The sequence below is a fragment of the Thunnus thynnus genome, chromosome 10 (assembly GCF_963924715.1).
Source record: "Thunnus thynnus chromosome 10, fThuThy2.1, whole genome shotgun sequence".
Taxonomy (NCBI): domain Eukaryota; kingdom Metazoa; phylum Chordata; class Actinopteri; order Scombriformes; family Scombridae; genus Thunnus; species Thunnus thynnus.
The window spans coordinates 5,798,310-5,823,537 of record NC_089526.1 but is presented as its reverse complement, the minus strand read 5'-3'; the positions used below and the strand labels follow the sequence as shown (position 1 = coordinate 5,823,537).

General features: G+C 39.5%; 1 protein-coding gene across 1 annotated transcript in view; it reads left to right on the top strand.

Moving 5' to 3' along the window:
* Positions 1–1,062: 1,062 nt before the first annotated feature.
* Positions 1,063–25,228, top strand: part of dpy19l1l (dpy-19-like 1, like (H. sapiens)) — a 28,523-nt gene continuing 4,357 nt past the window's right edge. Inside the window, exons 1-20 of the mRNA XM_067600606.1 lie at positions 1,063–1,539; positions 2,167–2,191; positions 2,289–2,376; positions 4,228–4,365; positions 5,413–5,533; positions 7,313–7,406; positions 8,252–8,309; positions 9,779–9,870; positions 10,979–11,078; positions 13,573–13,650; positions 16,338–16,424; positions 16,586–16,645; positions 17,496–17,576; positions 18,093–18,194; positions 18,755–18,826; positions 19,906–19,985; positions 20,906–20,930; positions 22,646–22,765; positions 22,957–23,131; positions 24,981–25,080. Of these exons, the coding sequence (XP_067456707.1) occupies positions 1,317–1,539; positions 2,167–2,191; positions 2,289–2,376; positions 4,228–4,365; positions 5,413–5,533; positions 7,313–7,406; positions 8,252–8,309; positions 9,779–9,870; positions 10,979–11,078; positions 13,573–13,650; positions 16,338–16,424; positions 16,586–16,645; positions 17,496–17,576; positions 18,093–18,194; positions 18,755–18,826; positions 19,906–19,985; positions 20,906–20,930; positions 22,646–22,765; positions 22,957–23,131; positions 24,981–25,080 (1,919 nt within the window). The 5' untranslated portion in view covers positions 1,063–1,316. The remainder of the gene's footprint in view (positions 1,540–2,166; positions 2,192–2,288; positions 2,377–4,227; positions 4,366–5,412; positions 5,534–7,312; positions 7,407–8,251; positions 8,310–9,778; positions 9,871–10,978; positions 11,079–13,572; positions 13,651–16,337; positions 16,425–16,585; positions 16,646–17,495; positions 17,577–18,092; positions 18,195–18,754; positions 18,827–19,905; positions 19,986–20,905; positions 20,931–22,645; positions 22,766–22,956; positions 23,132–24,980; positions 25,081–25,228) is intronic.

Below are 25,228 nucleotides of genomic sequence, written 5' to 3'. Positions count from 1 at the left end.
GTATTTTTTTGTATTTTTACATATAATTCAATGTAATTTAACATTCAAGACCATTAAGAAATTGAATAATCCTGTTAAAAAAAACTATAATATTCCATTATATCCATTTACAGATTACAGCCTTTATTTTATGGTGAATATTTTTAATAAAAATAATTTACTGTGTTTTTATGGCATTTACACTTAATGTAGGAAAAACAAAAAAAACTTGTAAAATAATACAGTAAATTTCCGTGAAATAACTTTTTTTTTTTTAAACTGTAGGCTATTGAGTCAGAAAATACATAAATAGGCCTGTGCACTTACCACGTAAATGTTTTTAAATTGTAGAATGTAAAAATGCTAGGTTCCAAGAGAAATGGTAGCTACAGCCCAGGTTTGAATACTTTCTTTGGCCTCATAATGTTTCTTTAAGGGACAGGTTCACAATTTTTCAAGTCTGTATTAAACATTGAAATAGGTTTTTCTTGCTATAATCATTCCCCCTGTTCATACTGACCATCAGTAGATCCCTTCATAATGCACTTACAATGTAAGTGACAAGGGACAAAATCCACAGTCTTCCTTCTGTGCAAAAATGTATTTAAAAGTTTATCTGAAGCTAATATGACGCTACGCCTGTCCAAATTAGTCAAATCAAGACATCTTTCAACGTTACAGTCTTTTTAGTGCTAAAGTCCACCGCAGCTCGACAGGAAAACACTGTCAGAGGAAACACAAAGAGGGAATTTGATGCTAAAAAGACGGTAAATGTGGCAGATATCCACTTAATGTGACTAACTCAGACTGCTGAAGCCTCATGTAAGCTTCAGATCAACTTTTAAATGCATTTTTGCACAAAATGACTGTGTAGGCATTGAAAGGATATTTGAAGGGGATCTTTTAATAGCCAGTATGAACAGGAGGAATGATTACAGCGAGGAAAACCTCTTTCACTGTTCATATTGACAACTGACTATTGTTTTAAGACACACTTGAAAAATAGTGAACCTGTCCTTTCACTCTCTCTCTCTCTCTCTCTCTCTCTCTCTCTCTCTCTCTCTATCTCTCTCTCTCTCTCTCTCTCTCTGTGGTACCCACTACTTTGACGTTGCCATGGTTACCATAAGAAGCTCTCTGTAGTGACGCCAAACGTCCAGCTGGAGGCGAAGTTTCATAAGATTTCCACGTCTGTGTCTGAAGTGAAAACACTGGTACTAAAGGGGCAGATCCGAGGACCAGATACGAGCGACCGTGTGGAGCTGCCGAGCTCACACACCCCTCGGGTTTTTCAACGGCTCCTCGCTGCCTCGCCTCGCCTCCTCCTGGGGACCATCATGGTGGCTAAAAACAGAAAACAGACCGGGAAGAGTCCAGCGACCCCGGCTGACCGCGACAGGAGCCCGCTCGTCTCGCCCCCTGGCAAAAGTAACGTTAGGCGACCAGGCAGGGATGGCAAAGCTTTCAACAGCTCTCATTCAAACGGGCTCTCCGGCATCAGACACAAGCTGGGGCTAACTCCCTCCACAGTCGCGAAGCTGGGAATCACTCTCCTCCTCGGTAAGTTAGGAGCGTTAGCCTGCTAGCACCTTAGCTAACGAGTGCTAACACTAGTAGCATTAGCGCTAAATTAAGTTATCTTCGCTGCTCATCAGCTGGCTAACGTTAGCTCACCTATCCGCTAGCTCACCAGCGTTAGCTAACTGTTACTCGTTGTTGCTATTGCAAAGAGGGTTGAATCGAGACCAACCGGACTTCTTGGTTGTAGATACTTGAAAAGTATCAAGCTCAAGTATCTACAACCAAGAAGTCTAGTTGCCCTCGATTCAACGCTCCTTGGTTAACCATAACCTGGATGACTGGGAGTCTTCACAGACATTGTTGCTGTTCATTAAAATCCCAGCAAAGTAGCCGGTGTCCTTTTCAGTTTATGCGACCCATCAGCCCCACACGTGTTAATCCTTATTTTTTTTTACAGTCTATGGTGTTAACACTTATGGTTATGGTGTTTCACTCTTCAGTAGCCCCCATATCATTATCAAGTCCTCTCCCTTGTAATTGAACTGCCTCGGTGTTTGTGTCATTGCCATTTCTATCCCTCTGTCTGGAAGTCATTGCAGTTTGTTAAGACATGAATGAGCATTTTTCTTTTTAGCAGCAGTGAAAGTTAATTCTCTCTGTCCACAGCTTCTCTGACTGGATATCTCCACTGGTAAGTTGCTCTATTAGCGTGTTATTACTCACATATTAAAGCTGTGTTTTCTTGTGGATGCAGCAGCTGGATCACATGTTTCTCCTTCTATGATTAGGTATCATCTTACGCAGCTCTTTGAGAATGACAGACACTTTTCTCACTTGTCTAACCTGGAGAAGGAAATGGCTTTTCGGACAGAAATGGTAAATAATGCATTGTGTTTTTAAATTAAAGATACACTAATAACATTGTTTTGAAGCTGATGCCAATATAATTTGACACATGCAAGTACACAACAGGTTAAACTTAAGGTTGTAAGCTGCTTCAGTTACTCTGACAGTTGTTTTTGTCATTTAATGAGTTCATTGTTTCCTCTATGAAAGTCGGAAAAGTACACATAATAAGGATGACGTCTGCAGATGTCATGTTTTGTTAAACCAACAATCCAAAACAGAAAGAGATTCAATTTGCAATCATCTAAAACAGAGAAAAGTAGCAAATCCTCAAATGTGAGAAGCTGGTTTTCCAGGAAATGTTTTTTTCTTGAAAAGCAACTCAAACAATAAATCAGTTATCAAAGTTGTTGCAAATCCATTCTCTGTTGATCGACTAATCAATTAATTGACTAATTGTTTCAGCCCTGATACTGTGATTCTTTTGCTAATTTGACAATCATATTAGATAACACACTTACAGGACAAAGAAGGAAGTATAAAATGGCAATTCTGCAATAAGCAAAGTATGAAAGTAAATGAATAAATCATATTAAAATGTAGTTTAGATGAGTTATGTACATCACAGTGTAAGGATCAATCATTAAGGTCTTTTTTATAGTAAAAATGCAAAACATTCCCCTAGTTTTAGCTTGTGACTTAAAGGTTTTTTGGTTTTCTTTGCCTTATGTGTTAATCTTAAATTGAATTGAATACCTTGTAGGCTTGAACTGTTAGTCAGACAAAACAAGCAATTTGAAGACTGAGTTTAAGGAAATTGTGAAAGGCATTTTTCATTATTTTCTGACATTTTATAGACCAAACAATAAATTGGTTAATGAAGAAAATAACGTGCAGATTAATGATATTGAAATTCTTGTTAGTTGCAGCCTTAGCTACCATATAGTCACATAAGTTTTCCCTGCACTCAGCCCTGAAGAAGGATGTGATGTCATGGTTTCAATGCGGAATAAAACAGAGAAACAACTCACGCTGCACGACTCCAATGTCCACTTAGAATTTATTGCACCAAGGTGACGTTATGAAGCACTACTGCTCTTCATCAGACTAAAGTGAGCGGAGCGATGACGAAGTGCACACAGTCTGTGAGAACATTGCTGCAGTTTGTATTCTGGTAGTTTAATATTAGTACAAAACAAGGTCATGACACAGAGCTGGAATATCGACTTTGACTTTTCCAAAAAGCCAGCCTATCAGCCAGCTGTGCAAATTTGCAAGCCAAATTTGTTCAACTTTGGGTAAACTATGACTTGCAAGTCTGCTGAAATGTAGACTTTAATCTGTGCAGGCTTCAGTTGAAGTGAATATTTACAGGGTGGAAGTGTGACATGGCCCGGGCCTTAACTTCTGTGACACCACATCATCTGCACGTTTAAAGATAATCATACTTCTTCCCCATAATAATATCTCAAATCTTCTTGTATTCCTCTTTTTTGTCACTTTCTGTCTGTTATAAATCCAACTCCACAAGGGTAAAATCAGCAAATATGTGTCACTTTATGTAGTATATGTTTGTGAAACATCATTAGTGCTGTATGAAAGCTGCTGATGGTACTATGCGGTGAAGGCTTTATGCCCTTTTGTGAGATGACACTGAAGGTGATGATTTAATCATATGCAAACAGAATATTTTTCTCTTTGTGCGCTACCAAATGGGCTGTGAGCTGCTACCATCTGCTGAGCCTGTACAACTCCTTCTTGCTTCCTCTGAGTTTTTTTGTGAAGTTATATTTAGTGTCTGCCTGTTTCTACGTCTCTTTATCTCTGTATCACTCTTCTGTATGAGTTGAATGTGTTTAATGTATCTTCTTTTGGTTCCAGGGTCTGTACTATTCCTACTACAAGACTATTATTGAGGCTCCGTCTTTCCTGGATGGCCTCCACATGGTCATGAACGATCGTCTGACAGAATACCCCCTGGTTATTAACACGCTGAAGAGATTCAATCTCTATCCAGAGGTAATCTTGGTTTGTAATTCATGTTAGCTACAGCGCGGTCGCATTACACAAATCAATCATAACACATTTTATTTGCTGTTATCAGACCGTACAGACTTTGTCCTCCAAAGCTTAAAAAAAGATTCTACATTAAAATTTCAAATCTCGCTACATCGAAAAAAGGAAGCGAGCTGTCACATTGAAAAAAGAGAAAGTGAGAAAATTTAATATGCTCAATATGTGCAGAAATACTGGCACTAAATGGCAAGAGGAACACAGAAAAGGTGTGGACCAGCAGGGTGCTAACGTGTCTCTAGAAATAGAGAAAAGGCAGGAAACGATAATGAGATGCTGTCATTATTGAGAAAGCGTATTCGACATGTTGCCTCCAAGCTTAGTGACATATTTAACACAAGAACAATAATATAAATATAAATCTCACTACACACCAGACCTCTAGAAGTTTATTTCTGCACATGCTACGAGAGTTTTTAGTGAGAAGGTCCGAACAAAACTCTTATCGCATGGAGAGATCTGGTGTGTGTTGAAATTTAATCAGAAAGACATTTTTTTAGTTGTGCAGGAATAAAGCTGAAGGAATAAAGTGGAAAAAAGTAATTCTAGTATATGTTTTGCAGTGCGCCTGGTAACAGAGTGTTGGTATTTCCACTGGTTAGTGAATTTGTGGAATATTTTAAAATTTTAAAAGGTGTATTGCTGGCAGAAAATATCAGGGAATTGGGCCACTTTACAAGGCAACACCAGAATGTAATTTAAAGCTGGTTTTACACATTAATGGCATGTTTTTACTTCCTATATTCAGTACAAGTAGGTCAATTTTAGCAAAAACCACAAAAAAACAATTTAAGACAGACCAACCTTATCAGCTCAGGAAGGAAAAAACAGTTCTGGAAAAGTAATTGCTCATTTTACAGGAGGTCTACAACAGGAATCCTGTGTATCTGTGCTCCTCACAGATAACGAAACAAAGACCCTTTTCAAACATATTGTTGAAATAAGGCTTTTCACCGGTTGTCATCCCTCCTGCTGTGCGTCTCTGCTCCTCAGGTGGTCCTGGCCAGCTGGTACCGCATATACACAGGTGTAATGGGCTACTTTGGGATTCCTACAAAGATGTGCTGGTCCATCAACAGAGGAGAGGGACTCACGCCTGTGGACAGTTGTGAAGGTACAGACTGTTGCCATGGAGCCACTTTCTAGATCTGCAAAATACGCTTATTTGTCCACACGTACACACACACACACACACACAGAGCAGTTAAAATCCTCACACAGTCTCGCACTGAGTTGACTGGATGACTAACTTCTTCACAGACTTTGATCATTTTTCTCACTCAGACAGATGTAGTCGAAACGGCCTCATGGAGAGTTGGCAGTGAGGAGAAGATGTATAAATATTGCAGAAAGAATTGAACATAGGAATCTGTTTTTGACTTTGAATCAAACCTGTAAAAAAGAGGTTCTTTTTTTTTCTACAAAAATTCCCAACACTTTACTAAAGAATAATTTTTTCTCCCTCTAATAGTCAGTTGTGATCTTTACATGCAGGCTCACAGAATCATATCAGACATTTACAAAACAAAATAATTATTATAGAAAAACACTATTACACACTTTTGTTTGCAGGAACATTTCCTGGAAGGGTAAATCTGCTGACAGTAAACAAGCAAAAACAGTTTACTTTGTGAAACTGTAATCTCTATATTTCTGTCAGTCTCATTAGAGGAGTAATGTTCCTCAGGGTTGATGAACAGGCTGTTTTCACAGTGTTTACATAAACCCGATGCAAGCCGCCTTGCATAAGAGCTAACAGAGAAAGTGGGAACATTTCCTGTAACTGTCAGCCGGTACATTCTTTTTGTGAGATCCAGAATAGATCAGGAAGAAGCACTGCTGAGAGGAAATGATTTGATGGTGATATAACTACGGTTGCAGTCAGTTGACTAAACAGTAGGGTGGAACAAAGTATTTATGGTCACGAAAACATTGAACCTGCATCTGTCCTTTAGATCTCTGAGAACAAACTTGTGTTTCTGTTTTAGACACGTTATTGTCGTGTGTGGTACCTCACATCCACATGTTAATTAAAGAAACACAAACTAGCAGGTCAAATGTACTGAACATGTCAAATATGCCACATATTCTCATAGTGATTTCAGTTCAGCTTTAGTGTAGGGCTGTAACTAATGATTATTTTCATTATTGATTAATCTGCTGATTTACTTTTTTAAGATTAATTGTCAAGTCTTTGAAATGTTTAAAAATAGTGTAAAAATGGCATTCACAATTTCACATTCATGAGCTTGTTTTGTCTAACTTATTAAAATGTTAAGATGTTCAATGTACTGTCATATATGACAAAGAAAAACAGCAAATCGTCACATTTGGGAAACTGGAACCATCAAATATTTGTCTTTTTTGCTTTTAAAATGACTGAAACGATTCATCGATTATCACAATAGTTGCCAATTAATTTTCAGTCAACTAATTGATGCAGCTCTACTTTATATTACTTGTTTTGTAAAACTGTTGAAAACACAAAGATGTTCAGTTTACAGTGATATACAACATACAAAATCTTCACATTTTAAAGTATTTTGGGGGAAATTTTGCTGTTCTTGGATACAACACAGGAGATGAGAAATGAGGAAAGAGAACCCATAACCCAAAAATATTAAGATTACTATCACAGACGACTAAAGACACCAGAAAATATTCAATTTTGAGAAGCCGGAACGAGATCATTTTAGTATTTTTTTTCTTAAAAAATTACTCAAATTGACTAATCTAACAGCTGTGATTCTTTTGTTCTTCGACTAATTGGTCGATCAGCACTGATTACAACTCTTGTCTTCATTATTAACCCTCAACATCTGTGTGTCTGTCTGGATGTGTGTGTGTGTGTGTGTGTGTGTGTGTGTGTGTGTGTGTGTGTTGTGCACATCAGGGATGGGCGACCCGGCGTATTTCTACGTGACCTGTGTATTCCTACTGAACGGCGCGATGATGAGCCTGTTCTTCATGTACGGTGCTTATCTCAGGTAACTGCTGCCCAACACTCTGTCCTCTACATCTCCACTGAACATCAGAGTGGAGGAGATGAGTCTTTATGGTCCATCTCGTTCCTCATCAGTCAGCTTGTGACGGCTTTTGTGTGTAACTATTATTTTATTTTTTTTATTTTATGGGGTGAGTTGTTTAATAACAAGAGTTTGTTATTCGGTCCATAAAAAACACAAAATACTCCTCTTTGAAAAAATAAAAGTATATGTATATCACTCCAACAGAAACTAAACCAGAACAGTCTCTCATCATTGGAGGAAAGAACTTTACTCATGTTAACAAGCATTAACAGGAAATACATTGAGTGACGTCAATCAGTCGGACCAGCAGCAGCAGCAGCAGCAGCCAGCTCTCTGAAAACCGATCACTTTCAGGACTTTAACGTTCCTTGTGGTGTCCTTGGCTTGTGTTGAGCCGAGATGAACGAGGGACTAAGCTACTTTGACTTTTTTCAGTCTACCACAGTTTGCGGAATTATTTTGCCGGCACATATCGTACCCTCTGACTCCCATTTACCACATGACGTCATTTTAAAGCATTTTAAAGGTGGCCGGCAGTAGGACTAATCAAAAGCAAGGGAGTGTACTGCCCAACCTGGACCTCGCCGGCTTGTTATAAGCTGTCAAACCGTGATAGAGGAAAAAACAGATGATGATGATAGTGATAATATGAGCATCAGTGAGGAGTGAAGTTTTATGGTTTGTTTCCTGTCTCTGCCAAGAATATTGGATGTGAGGAATCAGACGGAGGATGACCTTTCTGTCTTCTGTCTTCTACTTTCTGCCTCTCTTATCTTGTTTCTTTCCATTTTTTTTCTCTCTAGTGGCAGTCGGCTGGGCGGCGTCGTTACCACGGTGTGTTTTTTCTTCAATCATGGCGAGGTGAGTGTGTGCTGCCCTCGTCCACCTTTAATATCAGAGTCGGGAGATTTAAAGTCGGCACGTTGTATTTCGGTGCGAGTAAGTCTAGGTGTAAGCTTCTGAAATGTGTAAAAAGGCAAAAATGAAAAAGCAGTCAGACAGAAAAGCAGAGGGTGGTTAATAAGGACTCATTTCAGCCTCAAAGGAGCTTACAGTTGGTTTTGGCTGGCACTCAAAACTGAGTCCCCTCCACCCACCTCCTCTCTCTCTCCAGTTCCCCTCAGAACAAATAGCATGCCTCTATTTTTCCAGATCAATACTCTGACAGTTCAATCATGGACTTACAAACAGTTAGAGGTGTTTCTCAGTCCTCTCATACATCCTACACTCCTCTCACCAGTTTTTCTTTTACCTCCAAGTCCAGGGCTGTTTTATGACATTTATGAAGCGTCTGTGGTTTTCACATTTTTGGAGGAAGCAGTATAAGTGTAATGTGAAATGTTCTGAGATAATAAACATGAGAGATTGCAGTGTGAAGTGTTATTATTATGTATTAATAGTGGTGTGACATGTTATCGAGCGATGAAGCCTGGTTCCCCTTTTACTAACAGTAAAGAACATGCAGCATAATATTAAACAAGATAAATGCATTATGAAATAATAAAGGCAGTTATTTGACATTTGACTTCAGTGTTAACTTGCTGTGCTTTGTCTTCCTGTTCGTTCTAGAAAAAAAAAATGACCAGTATATTAAGATATTACATTAGTGGTAAACCTGATGTCACCAAATTATACAAAAGTGCTGCACAACCCTGAATCCTGGAGGTCCAAATTAAAGCTTTTAGAATGAAAGTGACAAAAACAAAACATCTTTGTTAAGCATGCAGAGAATAGTACAGACACTGGCAGAGAGTGATCATGTAAATCAGACAGCAGCCCAAAGTTTTTATTTTTTGTTGTTACACCGACTCACAAAATGAATTAAGCACAGCCGAGCACATTCGCAAGCAACAGTTCACAATCAGCGGTCGCTGGCTTAAACTTCCAGTTGCTACTGTTTGCTATGGCCCCTGTTAATTATGCCCTAGCTCTCTGTTGCAAGTCCCATTCAGGTCAAGACCGTTCAGGGAAGGGAATCATTCTCACTCTCTATCTGTGGCTGCACACTGTGGTTGCTCATCTCAGCCAAGACTCTCTGTTCTGACCTCACAGTGTTGGAATGAACTTCCCACCGAAGTTAGGACAACAGAGTTACTGGCCAAGCATTTGTACTGTAGCGCTGAACTAACTGTTGTTCCTGTGGGGTTTGAATGTACTTGGACAAAAGCCTCAGCTGAATAAATATAATATAACGCAACTTCTTCTATGGCAAGCCACATGTTGATTGACAACTTAAGCTAATATGAAATGCCAGCTAGCAGCAGTCTGTTACAAAACGATAAAGTGATCAGTTTTTTAATGTGTGTGTGTTCGTTTATGCATCTTATCAGAGCACTCGTGTGATGTGGACTCCGCCCCTGAGGGAGAGCTTTGCCTACCCCTTCCTTGTCCTGCAGATGCTGCTTCTCACCTACATCCTGCGGTAAAACCACCATCCGTCTCTATAATTAATCATAATCCACTCTGTATTATGATTACTGAAAGAGGCTATTCAGTAAAAACAAAAATGATTACTTCCTTATGGGAGATGTTGAAATTGTGTAATCGCATGTGGGCTGGATCATTTTTCATAATATGACACGAAAATAAATATTGAGTCATTCGTTTAAACTCTCTATCAGCTCATGTTAAAATCATAATGGTCCAGATTACCTTGCTAAAAGTTTCAATAACATAAAAAAATACTAAAAGCATAAAACAATCAAAATAACCCAAAAGCCAATTTCCCTTCTTGAAATTTTAAATGAAAATCTCATCACCTGAACATAACCTTGTTATTGATTATTAGTAGTGTAGGCACACACAGTGTACCACATGTAGTGCCATCACATATTTCTAAACATTCCTCAATACAATCATCTTATAAAACCTGCAGCTTTATCATTTTTAATGGATACAGTGAAACATTTGGTATTCATTCCAAAATTAAGTTTTATCTTGCTGTGTGGAATTTCTATTGGAATAATTATAAAAGATTTTCACAGCTGGATGCTCAGTCAAAAACATGGAGAAGCATTTGTTTTTTGTGTTGGACCATAAATATGTGAAATAAACAAGCAAGACATGATCATAAACTGTTACCTTGTGACTGTAAAGTAAGACAGGCTACAGGCAATTTGCCCTTTGTGTTGTAATTACTGGGGTGAAGCAAAGCTTGTTTCTGTCGTCTGCTCAATAGCGCGCTGAAACAGGCTCTTTGGTGAGCTAAGAGCTTGTCACAGACACTTGTAATCTTCTCGCTGCACATCAACCGGTTGAAACCACCTTGTGTTTTTTTGTGAGTGCAGCCAGTAAACTGTGACTTCTTCTACCGCCGGCTTTAGATAGAGAACGAACCGAGTCTGGCTCGCACGTAACCGGTCTTTGTAGTACAAATTGAAATTGAATGTGTTGTGCTCGTGTGCCGTTTGTCTGTGTTTTCTCAGCGTCTTAATGCATTTTCTCTTATCTCCCCTAAACCAACACTTCCTCAGCAACCTGTTTTTTTTTTTGTTTTTTTTTCTCCATCTCCGTCTCGCTTCTCTCCCCAGGACACGGAACCCAAGCAGGACAGCCATGGTTGCTCTGGGCATCTCCAATTTGTGCTTTATGCTGCCTTGGCAGTTCGCCCAGTTCGTGCTGCTCACTCAGGTAAACAGAGAGCCAGAGAAACATTGAGAGAGAGAGTGTGGGAAGAAAGGAGAAGGGGCAGAGAGATTAGAGAGAAAATAGAGACTTTGATAGAAGAGGACAAAGAAGGTGCAAGGAGTGCAGAAAAAAAAATAACAGGCAGGAAAGACTGAAAGAAAGCGAGCGGATACGGCAGAAATACCAAGAATACACGATTTTATTTAATTGAATTAAAGGTCTCTCAATATACCTTAAAAAAAATACGCATATAAAATCCTAAGAGTGGAATAAGTTGAGGAGTGTAGGCTGGCAGACAGAAGAGTCGGAGTTTGAACTGCGACTCCAGAACAAGTAGGTCACTGCTGCGAGCATATTTGCTTAGCAACAGTTTAGCCCACGCTGCCAGCCGCACAGTAAGGGGTTTTAACACGAGACAAGTTATTTTACAGCTATTATTTCTTTGTTTCATCTTTGTAATTTGCTAATTGAACCTATTTGTCTCATCCGCTGTGTGCGTGACCCAACCTGCAGCCAAATATATCCACCCTCGCTCTGATTCACATTACTTTATTGTCAGATAAATTTACATAAAATGGAAATTTGTCTTTAGCACTGGCGTATGAGACATCATACATAACAATACACAATAATTATTAAAGTGTGATGGAATCTTAAAGTGAATAAGTGGCAGTAATAAAAGTGATGAGTGGATTTTTCTCCCACTGGCATGTAAGGCCGACATAACCATCACAACAATGCATAATACACAACAAATAAATGCATGTACATTAACATAGGTGATGGAGTTGGTTGCAGAAAGTCCCAAAGAGCAGCCTTAAAAAGGAGGGGGCTGAAGGGAAAGGGTAAAAAAAAAAGTGTTTTTGAGGGGGAGTGGGGTAGTTCCAAGGGGCCTATTTAAACAGGCTCTTATTGAGGAAGGTCACAGCTGATGGAATAAAGGATTTCTTGTAAACCGTTCTTCCCGGCCATTGGGACTTTCAGTCTGCAGTTCGATAGCAGCAACTGAGATGCTGAGAGTAGAGAATGGTTGGGGTCGTTGTAGATCTGGATTGCCTTTTTTGATTGCGGATTGAGAAAATAAATCCGGGAGTTGGAGTCGTTTGTCTCCAGTGATCTTGCTCGCCTGGTTGACAACCAGTGTCAGTTTGTTTTTTTGTTTTACTGAGAGGTTTCCATACCATGAGACAATGGGGGGAAACTCAGTTAGTGATTTGTAGACCATGGACAGAGTTGGCTGGCTGGTGTTGAAGCTCCTCAGTTTCCTGAGAAGAACGAGGCGCTTTCTTGCTTTCTTGTAGATGTGGTTGACATTGTCTTGAAAGGTGAGTTTATTGTCTTGTTACTGTTCCCAGATATTTGAAGCTCCACTTCCTGGCCCTCCATACTGATCGGCTTGTTGCCTCCTAGACATAGCTCCTTGGTCTTGGTAACATTAAGGTCTAAGAAGCTGTCATCAAACCAGGAGGCAAGGCTGTTGATGTACTGGCAGTAGGAGGCGCTGTTCACATTCTGCTGGCAGGCGACCGGGGCCATATCATCCGCATGCTTGATAAGGGAGAGGTCACTGCTGTTACACTGCACTTGATTTGTGCATATTGAGAACAGCAGGGGAGTTAGAACACATCCCTGAGGGACCCCTGCAGTCAGAGAGGATGGTGTTGATGCAGACACGCTGGGGCTGTTCTCTCAGGGATTCTCTGACCCAAAGGACCAGACTGCTGCTGACATTCAGGTCACACTTTAAGAGGAGGTGGGGCTGGATTGTATTAAAAGCAGAGGAAAAATCCACAAAAAGAATACAGACATAAGTGAAAGCTGTCTAGACGACCGTTATCCAGGCGAGTGAGTGTAGCATCTTCAACATCTCAAGTAGCTCCGGTAGACAAATTGCATGGAGTCCATAAACTCAGCTGTTTGAGATGAGAGCTCTTTACACATGAGAGGCTCCATACATTTCCTAAGTATATGTGTGAGAACTCTGGGTCTGAAGTCATTCAGAGATTTGGTATGAGGTGTTTTTGGTACAGGGTGATGGTCTCTGGGGGAAACTCCTCAGTCTGGAAGGAGCGATATGTCTGGCAAATACACAAAGTATGCTCCAGGTCTTTATTTCTTTTATAATCCCACAATTAGTTACATATTGTTAGCTGGTATTAATCTCTATAATATTATCATACCTTATATCCCTCTATTGTTACATACATGTACATAGCTATGGAGCCTGGAGTGTGCCACTGGAATAATTATAGACTTTCACTGTGTTTAAGTACAATCAGTCAGTATTTTATTTTTTTGTTTGGATCTGTTTTATCCATATTAAAATCTCAAAATTGATTGATTAATTAATAATAACAGTATTTTCTATTCTCTCTCTCAACATTTTCATCCTCAGTTGTATCACCTGTTTCATACCTTCTGTAGAACTTTACAACCGCACAGTTGTTTATAAGTGATTTAGTGTTGATGTTGTCTCTTTTTTTATTGTCTTTTTCAGGTGGCTTCTCTATTTGCGTCGTATATCCTGGGTTACCTCGGCGCCGCAAAGATGCAGTCTATCCTGGTCACTCATATGGTACAGTACACGACCTTTCCACATCCTCCATCAATCAATCAGTCAATCAATCAATCCAACAGAGTGTTTCTGTCTCCTAACTTGACACTGATTTGTCACCGGTGCATCATGCAGGTCATTGGCGCTGCTGTAGCTTGATTTGATTGAACAGTAATAAAAATGACACGAAAGCCATTCACTGAAACAAGAGAGACAACAAAATGACTAAAAATGGAAAAAGAAAATGTGCAAATTACCAAGCTGTGCAGGTGAGCCAAAAAAACCAACACTGAATAAAGAAAGAAAAGCAAATAACTGAAAGAAAATAGAGAAGACATTGTAGTTTTGATGTATCATGAATGTACATTACATTGCCTTTCCATGACTGAGTGGATCATCTGTTGTGCTCACCATGAGTGAGCGCTGCTCTCCAGCTGCTGTCCTCTCAGTTGTAATGTGCTCCGCCTCGGTTCTTATCTCGCTCGGCCGGGGGACAATTTCACAAGAGCTGTGAGGACAACACCAGCGGAGACAGGAAGGACTTTCTTAAGTATTAACGATGATACCGGTCATGCATCTGTGCGCGTGTTTGCAAAAGTCCGCTGTAGCATGAAATAGAGAGGATATATCGGCAACTTGGTTCACTCCGCCAAGGACAAAAGTATATCTGCTTCGATGTGAGGACGTAAAGATGTTTGTGTGTGTATGTGTGTGTGTTATTGTGGCCATTCATCCCTCTCCTCCACATTCTTCCCTTCCTAATCCTCTCAGCAGGCGCTGTTAGCGAGGGCCTGTGTGCTCCACAGATAAGACGGCCCTCTGTGGTAAGATGGTGGAGATTTGTGTCAGAGGGAGGCATATGGCTCTGCATAATTTAGAAAGCTTGGCAATGATGAATTTGGCTTTGTGTGTGTCTGTGTGTGTGTGTGTGTGTGTTTGTGTGTGTTTGTGTGTATGTTTAGGAAATGAACAGAGGCGCACAGCGAGGCGTGTGTCCTCTATGACCTACAGCAGTGTTAGTGAGCCTGAGAAGTGTCACTTGTTACAGAGTGTACTAACATGTAGGGCTGCAGCTACCAAATACTTTCATCATCGATTCATCTGTCAGTTATTTTTATGATTGATTAATTAATCAATTAATTGTTTGGTCTAAAAATGTCAGAAATGAATGAGGATTGCTATTTTCCCAAAGTGACCATTAAAAATTTACAGTTCTATAAAACAGAGAAAGGCAACATTTGAGAAACTGGAATCAGAGGATGCCTGGTGTTTTAGCTTGAAAAATAAATTATTAGTCAGTTATAGAGCTGAAAGTCAATTGATTGATTGACAGAAAATTTATTTGGAACAACTCTGTTAATCAAATAAGTGATTTTTCTCAGAAAAAATGACAAGAATTTACTGGTTGTAGCTTCTTTAATGTGGCGACTTACTGGTTTCCTCAGTTTTCTATTAGAGTAGAAAGATCACAGCACCTAAACCAAATGACAGAAAAAAAACCTCCACTATGTTGAGAGTTTGTTTTACTGTCATTTATGGTGCTTCTCTGTCCTCTCCTCTGCTCAGCTCCCACACACACACACACACACACACACACACACACACACACACACACACACACACACACGAAGCGAACAGCAGAGCAGAGAAGCTGGTAGACACAGTGAAGTGAAAATAACTCAAAGATTGCTCGAGTTCACAGCTGCACTCATTACTGTAAGTGCAATAAAACCTTTGTGAATAAAAAGTATTTTATCAAACCACCTGTTCAACAAGCATGAGTACGTAGAAAAGTGATATTTCCACCTGCTTTGCCCACAGTCTCCCACAGCAAGCTTGTTAAGCTAATAGCGAATTGTTACGAACAAACGAAAGCTGTCTCTATGTAACTGTTTGTCTTAGTTTGACACAAATCTTAAAATTTAGCAAATTCTTGTAAACGTAGCTACAGAAATGAGACAAACCAGCCCCTCCTCCCTCTGCCAGCCGTATCTGCAGCAGTGAATCACATCATCAGCAGAGGGAGGGTGAACAGGATGAATGTCCTTCATTCTTTCTGAACTCCACTCGGTATTACAGTCAGAAATATTATTTATTTTTTACTGACATTTTAGATATTATTGAGTTTATATAGTGATTTTTCTGTTGCTGCTCTAGAAACAGTAAATTGTTCTGATAATTATTAACTCTCAGTGTTGTTTCAGCACTACCTAAATGTGCATTTTCGGTCACCCCGCTCTCTCCATACAGTATGTTTGCAGAGTGGTGCATTATTTCACTCTTCATTGAGGGATTAAGCATCAAGAGCTCATTTAATAGGATTATGTTGTGATGGTCGCTGTGTATTCAGAGTCTAATGCACTGAATTTAATCTCTGGAGTGTATTCAACAACACTGTCACACAGAGGAATTCTTTCTGACACTTATTTATCTCAGACTACCCTCGTGTTATAGAGAGGGAAGAGATTCTAGTTTTTTTAGCAGTGAAAATGTAACTGAGTGTTTTTATGAGACCACAGAAGCTGGCTGTGCCTCCGTGCTCGGTGCCAAGCTCACATGTTCAGCATTATTTCTAATTACACAGACAGATCGTACACATCAAGCTACTGAAATCACCGGTTGCGCAGTCCGCAGCTGTGTGAATACAACAGGAGGGCGGTGAATAAAGCCTCCTCTCCTCCTTCCTTTCCTGTCTCACCTCTCTGCAGATCACACTCGCCGTCTGCTTTATCCTGATGTTTGGCAACTCCATGCTCCTCACGTCCTTCTACGCCTCCTCGCTCGTCTCCATCTGGGTGAGTGGGACCTTAGAGTGTCCCGGTTCATTAAGTTAAGTTAAATATGATCAATGTGTCCAGCTAGTCTAAAATAACAACGTTTTGGGTGGGTCTGGATTATCTTGTTTTTTCTCTGGTGAATTCTGGCTTGCTGATTTGTTTTTCTTTGTTTTTTTTAGGGAATCATTGCATTGAGGGATCGATTTGCTCAATTCTTCAAACCTGGCATCGTCACCTGGGTATGAATTATTTGTTTCTGTTTCTGTCTTTCTTTATTAGGATCCCCATTAGCACCAGCGGACCCACCACACATATCCACCCACCACACATACAGTCATACATACACATAAACACAGCAACCAAACCAGGTCATCTTACAGAATCAACAGTCAGGCACATACAGAGGAAAACTATCAGCCTTTCAACAGAACATTAAAGCCAAATACAGAATTATAAATCAATCACAACTCCTCAGGAATTCATAGCAAACTCACTATTTTCCATACAAATAACTAGTCATCCTTGATAAACATAAATCCTTTCCACAAATTTAATTCTCACAATTAAATTATATATTTTTCCAAGAAAAAGGGTACAAGAATACATATATAATTTAACCCAGGTTTACATTTTAGGTTTTCACTGGTTTACACAGAAACACACAATTCAATAAAGGTTCCTGCAGTGTTTTGAGAAACTGTTTTAACAGACCTTTGAACAGACTTTAGTATTTTCTTGAACAATAATTTCTGTTCCACCTGTTTAGAGGGATACACTTAATTCTTGCACAACAAAAAACAAACGTGGCTTAAAATCCGTCATTTCTTATTAAATGTTTAAATCCAGTGCCTATGTACACATATTTGAAACTAACATCTCAGAAAACAAACAGGCTATTGACCGTACAGCCATGAGTTTCAACTCCTCTATCAGTCAGTTTAGTAAGAAACCAGCTGAGGCTTTAAAGAGGTGAAATAATGGAACTAGCTGATTTTTTTTTTTTGGCTTGTAGATTGCAGGTCTCTGTCTGAGTGAGGTTTATGTGTGTACATATCAGACTACCAGTGTGAACCTCTTCTTCCTCCTCAGGTCATGCAGGGTCTGGCTTGGGTCGGCTCCACCGTTCTCTTCAAATTCATGCTGTCCACAATCCTCGGTGCCTCCGATGATGTAAGCTACTGTAACTAAAAGAATTATTTTACACTAAATCCATTTTGGTGTGTTAGTAAATAATATGTTCAGTCACTTTTTAACACTATTAATTGATCCTGGTCCCAGTCTGTATTGAATTACTCTTTAACTTTCTAAATAAAAAATGCAAATATTCATTTTAAAACGTGTTCACAGTCAATTACATTCCTGATATGATGACAAAAATAATTTTGATATGATTAAAAAGGCTTGAAAGGAATGTGGAAAATTGGTTTTCATGTCTACATGTAGAAATATTTAGAAGTAATTCGGAAAAAACAAAACTTAAAGTGATGACCTCATATTGTTTATTGCCACCATTAGAAAAGGTCATTCTGAACAATTATTGTTTTCCAGTGTGTATTCAAACATTTATACATGGCATTTGTATGTGGCATTGAAGTCAGGGATTAAATAACATTTTGAAATACAAAATGTACACGAAATATGTCCAACAATGTCCATAATGTTTTGGTTCTTTTTCTCTTTTTCCAGGCTCACATCAGTGGGCTGATCAAGTCTAAGTTCACCAGCTACAAGGACTTCCACACTCTGATGTATACATGTGCTGCAGAGTTTGACTTCATGGAGTTAGAGGTACGTCTCAGCTGAACACTTGAGCTCCCCCCCCCCCCAAAGCACAACCTCCATCAGAGCTGACATTCGACTTCCTCTGGTCAGAGCTGCCACAAAGTAGTGATAACTGAAGAGTGCAGCTCAGTGAGCTGCAGCCTTTCACTGATAAAAAGCAAGTCTCTGGTGGTTTTGTGTGAAGGTATCGGCAGACATTCGCTTTCAAAATGTCACTGCGGTCTGCTGTGACGATATCAGAAATGCATAAGTTCCTGCTGTTTTGTATTGAAGTGGCTGGTTTTGCCTCACAGTGGGGACTCAGTGTGGAGGAAACCTTGAGGGGAAATAGAAATCTGACAACAGAGCCAGGAAGCTCATTTTGGAAAAGGTTCATGCTACACTGCAGCTTTTTGCCTTTTTATTGAATAGTAGGTAGTGAAGTGGCAGACAGTGGCCCCTGGCTGGAATTGAAAAAGGAACACTGTGGTTATGTGGCATGCGTAGTAACCGTTCAGTTACCAGGGCGCTCCAGTTCATGTGTTTTTATAACATTATGAGATAACTGTTGTCTCTCTCCCTCTCAGACTCCTGTACGATACATCAAAACATTGCTGCTGCCCATCAACATGCTGGTGGTTGCTCTCATTGCTTGGAGGGTAAGTTGTTCTATGTTTAAGACCAGACCTCAGAAATTGATTAAATTCATAACTTGGATATTTTGATTTCATGCGCTGGTGCTGCTCTACACTAAGATCCTTTAACAGTCTACATGAGTCTCATGTTTTACCTGTGAGACGTGCATTTCAGTGCCGTTGTTCATCAATTTCCACACAGTCAGAGAAATAAAAAGTGTGCCTGGGTCAATCACTGGACGGTAGACGTGGTTAGATGCTGCATTAAGCTGCTCTGCGTCGTGTCACCCTGCCTTCTCTGTGTACAATGACACAGTTGAAAAAAAAAAAAGGCAATTAGACTTAAAGGCTTCTTGACTGATGGATTGAATCGTCCTCGTTTAGGGTGCAGCCCTACAAATAACAACAGCTTGTAGTAAACAGAAGGCACCTGAGGAGAGGCAGGGAAAAGACAACACGAAATAAATATTAATAAGAAACGTCTCCTTCACTTTCTCCAAACCTGTGGGAAATGAACAGTCTTCGGTGTAGTCCTTAGGAACAGAAATTGTACAGATTTGACTGCCAGATAGTGTGAGGCCTGCAGTATGAAACCTTTCAGAGCAACACAGCGAGCAGTCAAACATGAAATTCATATCATTTTAGAGCCTTGAGACGCTGCTTCACTGCAGCAGAAAGACAGAGCCGGCAGTCTTTTAAAAGTCTGATTTTACTCTATCGGTCCGAAAATTGCTGTTTTTTTTTTTTTTATTATTATTTGCCCTGCATGTAGTTGACATTTACATGTGTATGTTTAAGCTTTTAGAAGTAAAGACAAGAGACACTTATTCCTGATTCCTGTTACATGAAACATTTTAAAGGGAGAAACACTAGAGAGAAAAAAAAAATGTAATAATTTGAGGAACTGCTCTTTATGTACTCTAATCTTATTACAACGTGCCCACGCTAAGCTAAGAATACATGAGCCGATTTGACAAAGCATGGCGTGCAGTACATGAGCGAGCTGGTAGGAGGTTCATCACATTCAGTGCACTGTTTGTTGGAAACATGACACGTAGATGAATATTCTTTTCATATTTTTCTTAACATTTGACTTTTTCCAGACCGTGCAGGATATAATCAGATTCCTGAGGGACGGCGGGAAGACGTCTGTCAAGACTGACGATGTCGATGAAGCTGCAGGGTGAGCATCCTTAGGCCTCCTCGCTGATTTCACTATATTTTTTTGTTCGCTTTTTTCCAAACGGTTAAAATACTCAGAAAAAAGAGGGAAAGTGCAAACGGATTCTCTCATTTTCTTGCATTTCACAGCTTCTTCCTTTTTTCTGAATATGAGTCACTTTATCAATTACATGTATTAAATAGGAAAATCTGAATTATTTGGTAATTATGTTATTTTAGCTTTAAACCAGCTATAATGGGTGTTTTACATAATGACAACGGTATCACATGTCAGTGTGTAATGCATTGTGTGTGGCTCGTAGTGATGAATCTGCAGCTCCCCTCGGCTTTATGGAGTTTTATAACAGGTTTCGGCTCATTGTTTAGCTGTCTGGCTGTAACTCTACTTTTTTGGTTCACTCTCAGCGCTCTCATAGTGTCATTTTCGGATACAGCAGGCAGATGTTTTCAGAGAAAAAGCTCTAAAAAACCCACTGTGCACTACCTGCTCAGCAGCAAACAGCAAACAGACACAGTGGAGCATTTAGTACCTAAATAACCAGATATTTCCCTCAGGAGTTGGTAGGAAGCAAAACAGAGCTGAAAGAGAGTGAATATTGGACTGACATTCACCAGGTGGACAGAAACACGACTCCAAATGAATGATAATTTTGCTCCATAGCTGCTGGATGTGGAAATAAGCAACTGTTTGCTAACAAGTTCAACATATCAACCTAAAAGGTGATATGGCAGTGTTGTGTTCACAACTTGTTTCTGCTGCCCCCAAGTGGCCAAAAATCAGTCATTGCAGGTTTAAATAACCAACGTCTTCATGAATAATATATATGTTTTTTAATATTTCAAAATTTTTGCATGTTTTTTTTTGTCCCCTATTGGACAAGCTGAGTTTAAACAGTATATTTCTACTCTTCTCTGTTGCAGGCCTGAAATAGTCGCAAAGGGAGAGGTGAGAAAAAATATGCTTTCATTTCTTTTTTCCATAGTGTAGTATATACAGACACATTATCTTGTTAACACCTCAGTGTGAACTTTCAGGGATTTTTACAGCATTGCTCCAGTTTTCTAAACCTGTTTTATTTGATTAGACTCCTCCAGTGCTGTAATGTCTGCTCAGTCGCTGTGCCCCTAAGTGATTTTCATCCATCCTCTCATTACTGAGAACTGCAATGCAACTTCCCTTCTGCTATGAAATCTCTCTCTGTACCTCTTTTTTTTTCAGCTCTCTTCCAGCTGCTTCATATCATCTTCTCTAATGTCTCTCCCAGGGCAGGAAAATGTTCAGATGTTCATCCACCAGCCACGTAGTCTGGCAGTTTCCCATATCATTGCTTTAATGTTCCTGTATGGCTCAGTGACTAAACCCAAGGGTGTTCCCAGTGTGCGTAGGGAAGCCATGCTAAAAAAAAAAAAGTACTTTAGATCAAAACATTATTTCATTATATATTTTATCCAGGAAATGTAGCTTTTCTTCAGAGCTTAGATGAGAGTTTAACTTGGAGGGGAGTTTCCTCTACAGAGATAATTGCTTTCCTGACAGTAGGGCTGCAATTTAGGATTATTTTATTTTAAATGAATCTATCAATTCATTTTTAGATTATTTGTTTTGTGTACAAAATATCATAAGTGGACAAATGGTGCTCGTCACAAATTCCCAGAGTCCAAGGTGTTGTCTTCAAATCGTTTGTTTTGAGGACTGCAACTTATAATTGTTTTCATTATTGATTAATCTGCTAATTATTTTCTTGATTAAGTGTTTAGTTTATAAAATGTCACATAAAAGTAAAAAGTGTCTAATTTCCCACAGCCTAAGGAGACATCTTCAAATGTCTCGTTTTGCCCGAACAACAGTCCAAAACCCAAAGATATTCAGTTATAATGATGTAAAACAGAGAAAAGCATCAAATCAGTAGATATTAAAACTAGAACCAGCACATGTTTAGCATTTTTGCTAAAAAAAAAAACAAATAGTTGATGATTAATTTTCTGTTGATTGACAAAAATATGAATCAACTAATTATTGCAGCTCTACTGTTTTGTCCAAACAACAGTCCAGAACCAAAAGATTTTTAATTTGTTAGTATATAAAAATAGAAAAAAATAAGCAAATCATCACATTTTAGAAGCTGAAACTAGTGACTATTTGGCTTTTTTATTCTCTATAAATGACTGAAATGATCATCAGTATTGTTTATTACTTTTCTATTAATTGAGTAATCGACCTATTATTTCAGCACTATTTGACAGTAAAAAAAAAAGGGTCTGTTGGGGAATTAAAATCAACTCCCACACTTAATGCATTTGTAATCAATGATTAATAATGCTGCAGTATAAAATAACATACAGAAGAGCCTGACTGCAGATTGCAGATATATCAGCTATATGTCAGCTGATAAATGACAAGAAAATAAAGTACAGAAATATCAAAGAACCATTTCTGGGTTTCAACTGTTTAAAAAAACAAATTTGAGGCAACCAAAGAATCCAAAGAATTTAATTACCCCAGAAAAATGAATTCAGTAGAGTGGACTGGTCAGAGTTTATACTGGTAGATTATTGTGGTTGTGTTAAGCTCACCTGATCCCTCCAACTCCTCGTGCTTGTTTCATTTCCTCTGTGCCTTCGTGTCAGTTTTGATCAGACTGTAAACTTGTCGCTCTGCAGCTGGTGTATCACAGCCTGCAGCTGGTGGCGTTCGCTGTCCTGGCCGTCCTCATCATGCGTCTGAAGCTCTTCCTCACGCCGCACATGTGCATCATGGCCTCGCTGATCTGCTCCAAACAGGTCTGTCTCTCACCACGAGTGAAGTGAAATGATTTAAACACTTAAATACTACATCTGTAAACTTAAATTATGTTTACAGCATTTTAAGAATTTATAGTGAGATCGTCTGTTTGGCTGAAGGTTTGTTGAGCGTGGAAGCTGTCCTTCAATACTGCTCTCTCTCTCTCCGTCCTCCCTGGTTGTTATATCAGTTATTCGGCTGGATCGGGGAGAAGTTTAAGCACCAGGTTGTGGTGTTTGCTGTCTTGGCCATCATGGCTGTACAGGGAGTGGCCAACCTGCAGGCCCAGTGGGCGATTATCGGCGAGTTCAGCAATCTGCCGCAGGAGGAGCTGCTGGACTGGATCCAGGACAACACCCGGCCAGGTGAGTGATGTTTCACCCTCCCAACTGTACACAGCAGGCCTCCATGAATCCTAATTATTTTGCTCATTGTTGTGATAATCTAGAAAGTCTTGATTTGAGGAATACAGTAAGTTTACTCTGCTTTTTGTAAACCTCATATCAAACTGTTAGACTGCAGCAGATGTTCCATGATTACATAATAACTTCATGATGAACGGTTATAATACAAAGCCAAGAGAGCTTCTGTTTCCACTTTAAATGCCATTATAGCTCTGCGAGCATGCACACTACAGCAGAATCTGCTCAGAAATTTACTTGTGCAGCTTCTTCAGGCTGAACACAAGTATTATTCCCTTCCGTGATGTGTGTGTGTGTGTAAGTTACTTGCTTACTAATCTACAAAGCAAAAGTCATTGTGTGAAAAGTTCAATAATTTTGTAATTCAAAGGTCAAAGGAATAAAAGGACAGTTAATAAATATATATACACACATACATACTTTGTCTGTGAGCTATACGGCTGCCGTCATATGTCCAGGACGCTTGTATGGGACGCTTAAAGAAGTAAACGCTCTACGAAGTAAAGTGAACGCGCCTGCAAGGAGGCAGGGCCAGAAGTAGCCTGAGTGCGAGGAGAAGGACTGAAGCTGGAGCAGATAATCTGTGCAAGCAACAGTATATCCGAGTGCAAGCATACAGTTTGAGTAGAAGCAAAGCAAATCTAAGTGCAAGCAGGGGTTATTTAAGTACGAGGGCAGGGTTTGAAGGAAAGAATTACAAAATCTGAATGTGAAATCAATAAATCATGCTCTCAAACTGAAAAACCATGCTCTTGAATAAAGAGGAAAAAAGCCCCGTAGCTGAGAGATGTTCATTATGGTTGATAAAATTGACAAACCTTCCCCTTACATACTTCAGATGATGTCATCCTGCACAATCAGACACATAAACAATACCTTCATTGCTAAAATACTCTCAAACATTTGGCTTCTTTTTTTATAGCCCTCCATTCACCTTGTACGAAGACTTGATTGGTACATGTGATGATACATGATTACTTACTGTATGAACTCCTTCCCGTGATACAGATAAATGGGCACTTTGTCCTTGTTGCTTTATTTTATCAGATAATCTGATAATTAATATGTCTGAGTACCCCAGAAAGGCTCTGATATGAATTATATCATAGTATTTTTTTATACTATGACCACTCATCACAGGAAAGAGACAGGTGGTCAACTCATGATTATGTTTCACAAGGAGTGTTGCCATGGTTACCTGCATTTTAATTTATCAGTAGAACAACTGTTGTTATGTTGTCCTAATAAACAACTTGAAAGGACACCTGCCAGCCATCGCCATGGTATGAAGTTGTAATAATAGATACATTCTATTAGAGGTGCAACGGATCACAAAACTCACGGTTCGGATCGTATCACAGATTTGAGTCACGGATCGGATCATTGTTCGGATCAGCGGAAAAAAAAAGGGGGGGGGGGGTCAACAAGTTCTGTCATATGTCCCTGACACTTAGAATAATCTCCAAATTAGTTTTAATGATGCCACAGTGGTTGTTCATACTCGCTCTTTGTCTTAGCTTTCCACAGATGGATGTCTGTCCATGACCTTTCCAAAAGATCAAACTGTTGCTCACTAAGTTTCTTTTCTATTGGGTACATGCCCTTTGTCCTTTCAAGGTTTTCAGATATGTACACAGCCACCCACTGTTAAAGCCTTCACACACAGCTGAACTCAGCCTCCACGCATACTTTAAACACACAGTTTATATGATTACACATACATAGTTGATCACACAGTTATATGATTAATGCAGTTACTTCCTTAACAGTATGTTTTGTGTGTGTGATACAGATTCTGTGTTTGCGGGAGCCATGCCCACCATGGCCAGTGTGAAGCTCTCCACAGGTCGACCCATCGTCAACCACCCCCACTATGAAGACGCTGGTCTGAGGTCAGTATGACAAGCACCACATCACTCATGACTACGTGACTGATCTGAGTTTTGCAGTTGAGCCCTTGGCCGTTGAAAACATTTGGATTCTCCATCATGTAAAGTCAGAATAACAAAACAGACGCTGCATCGTTCTGTTCATTAGAAG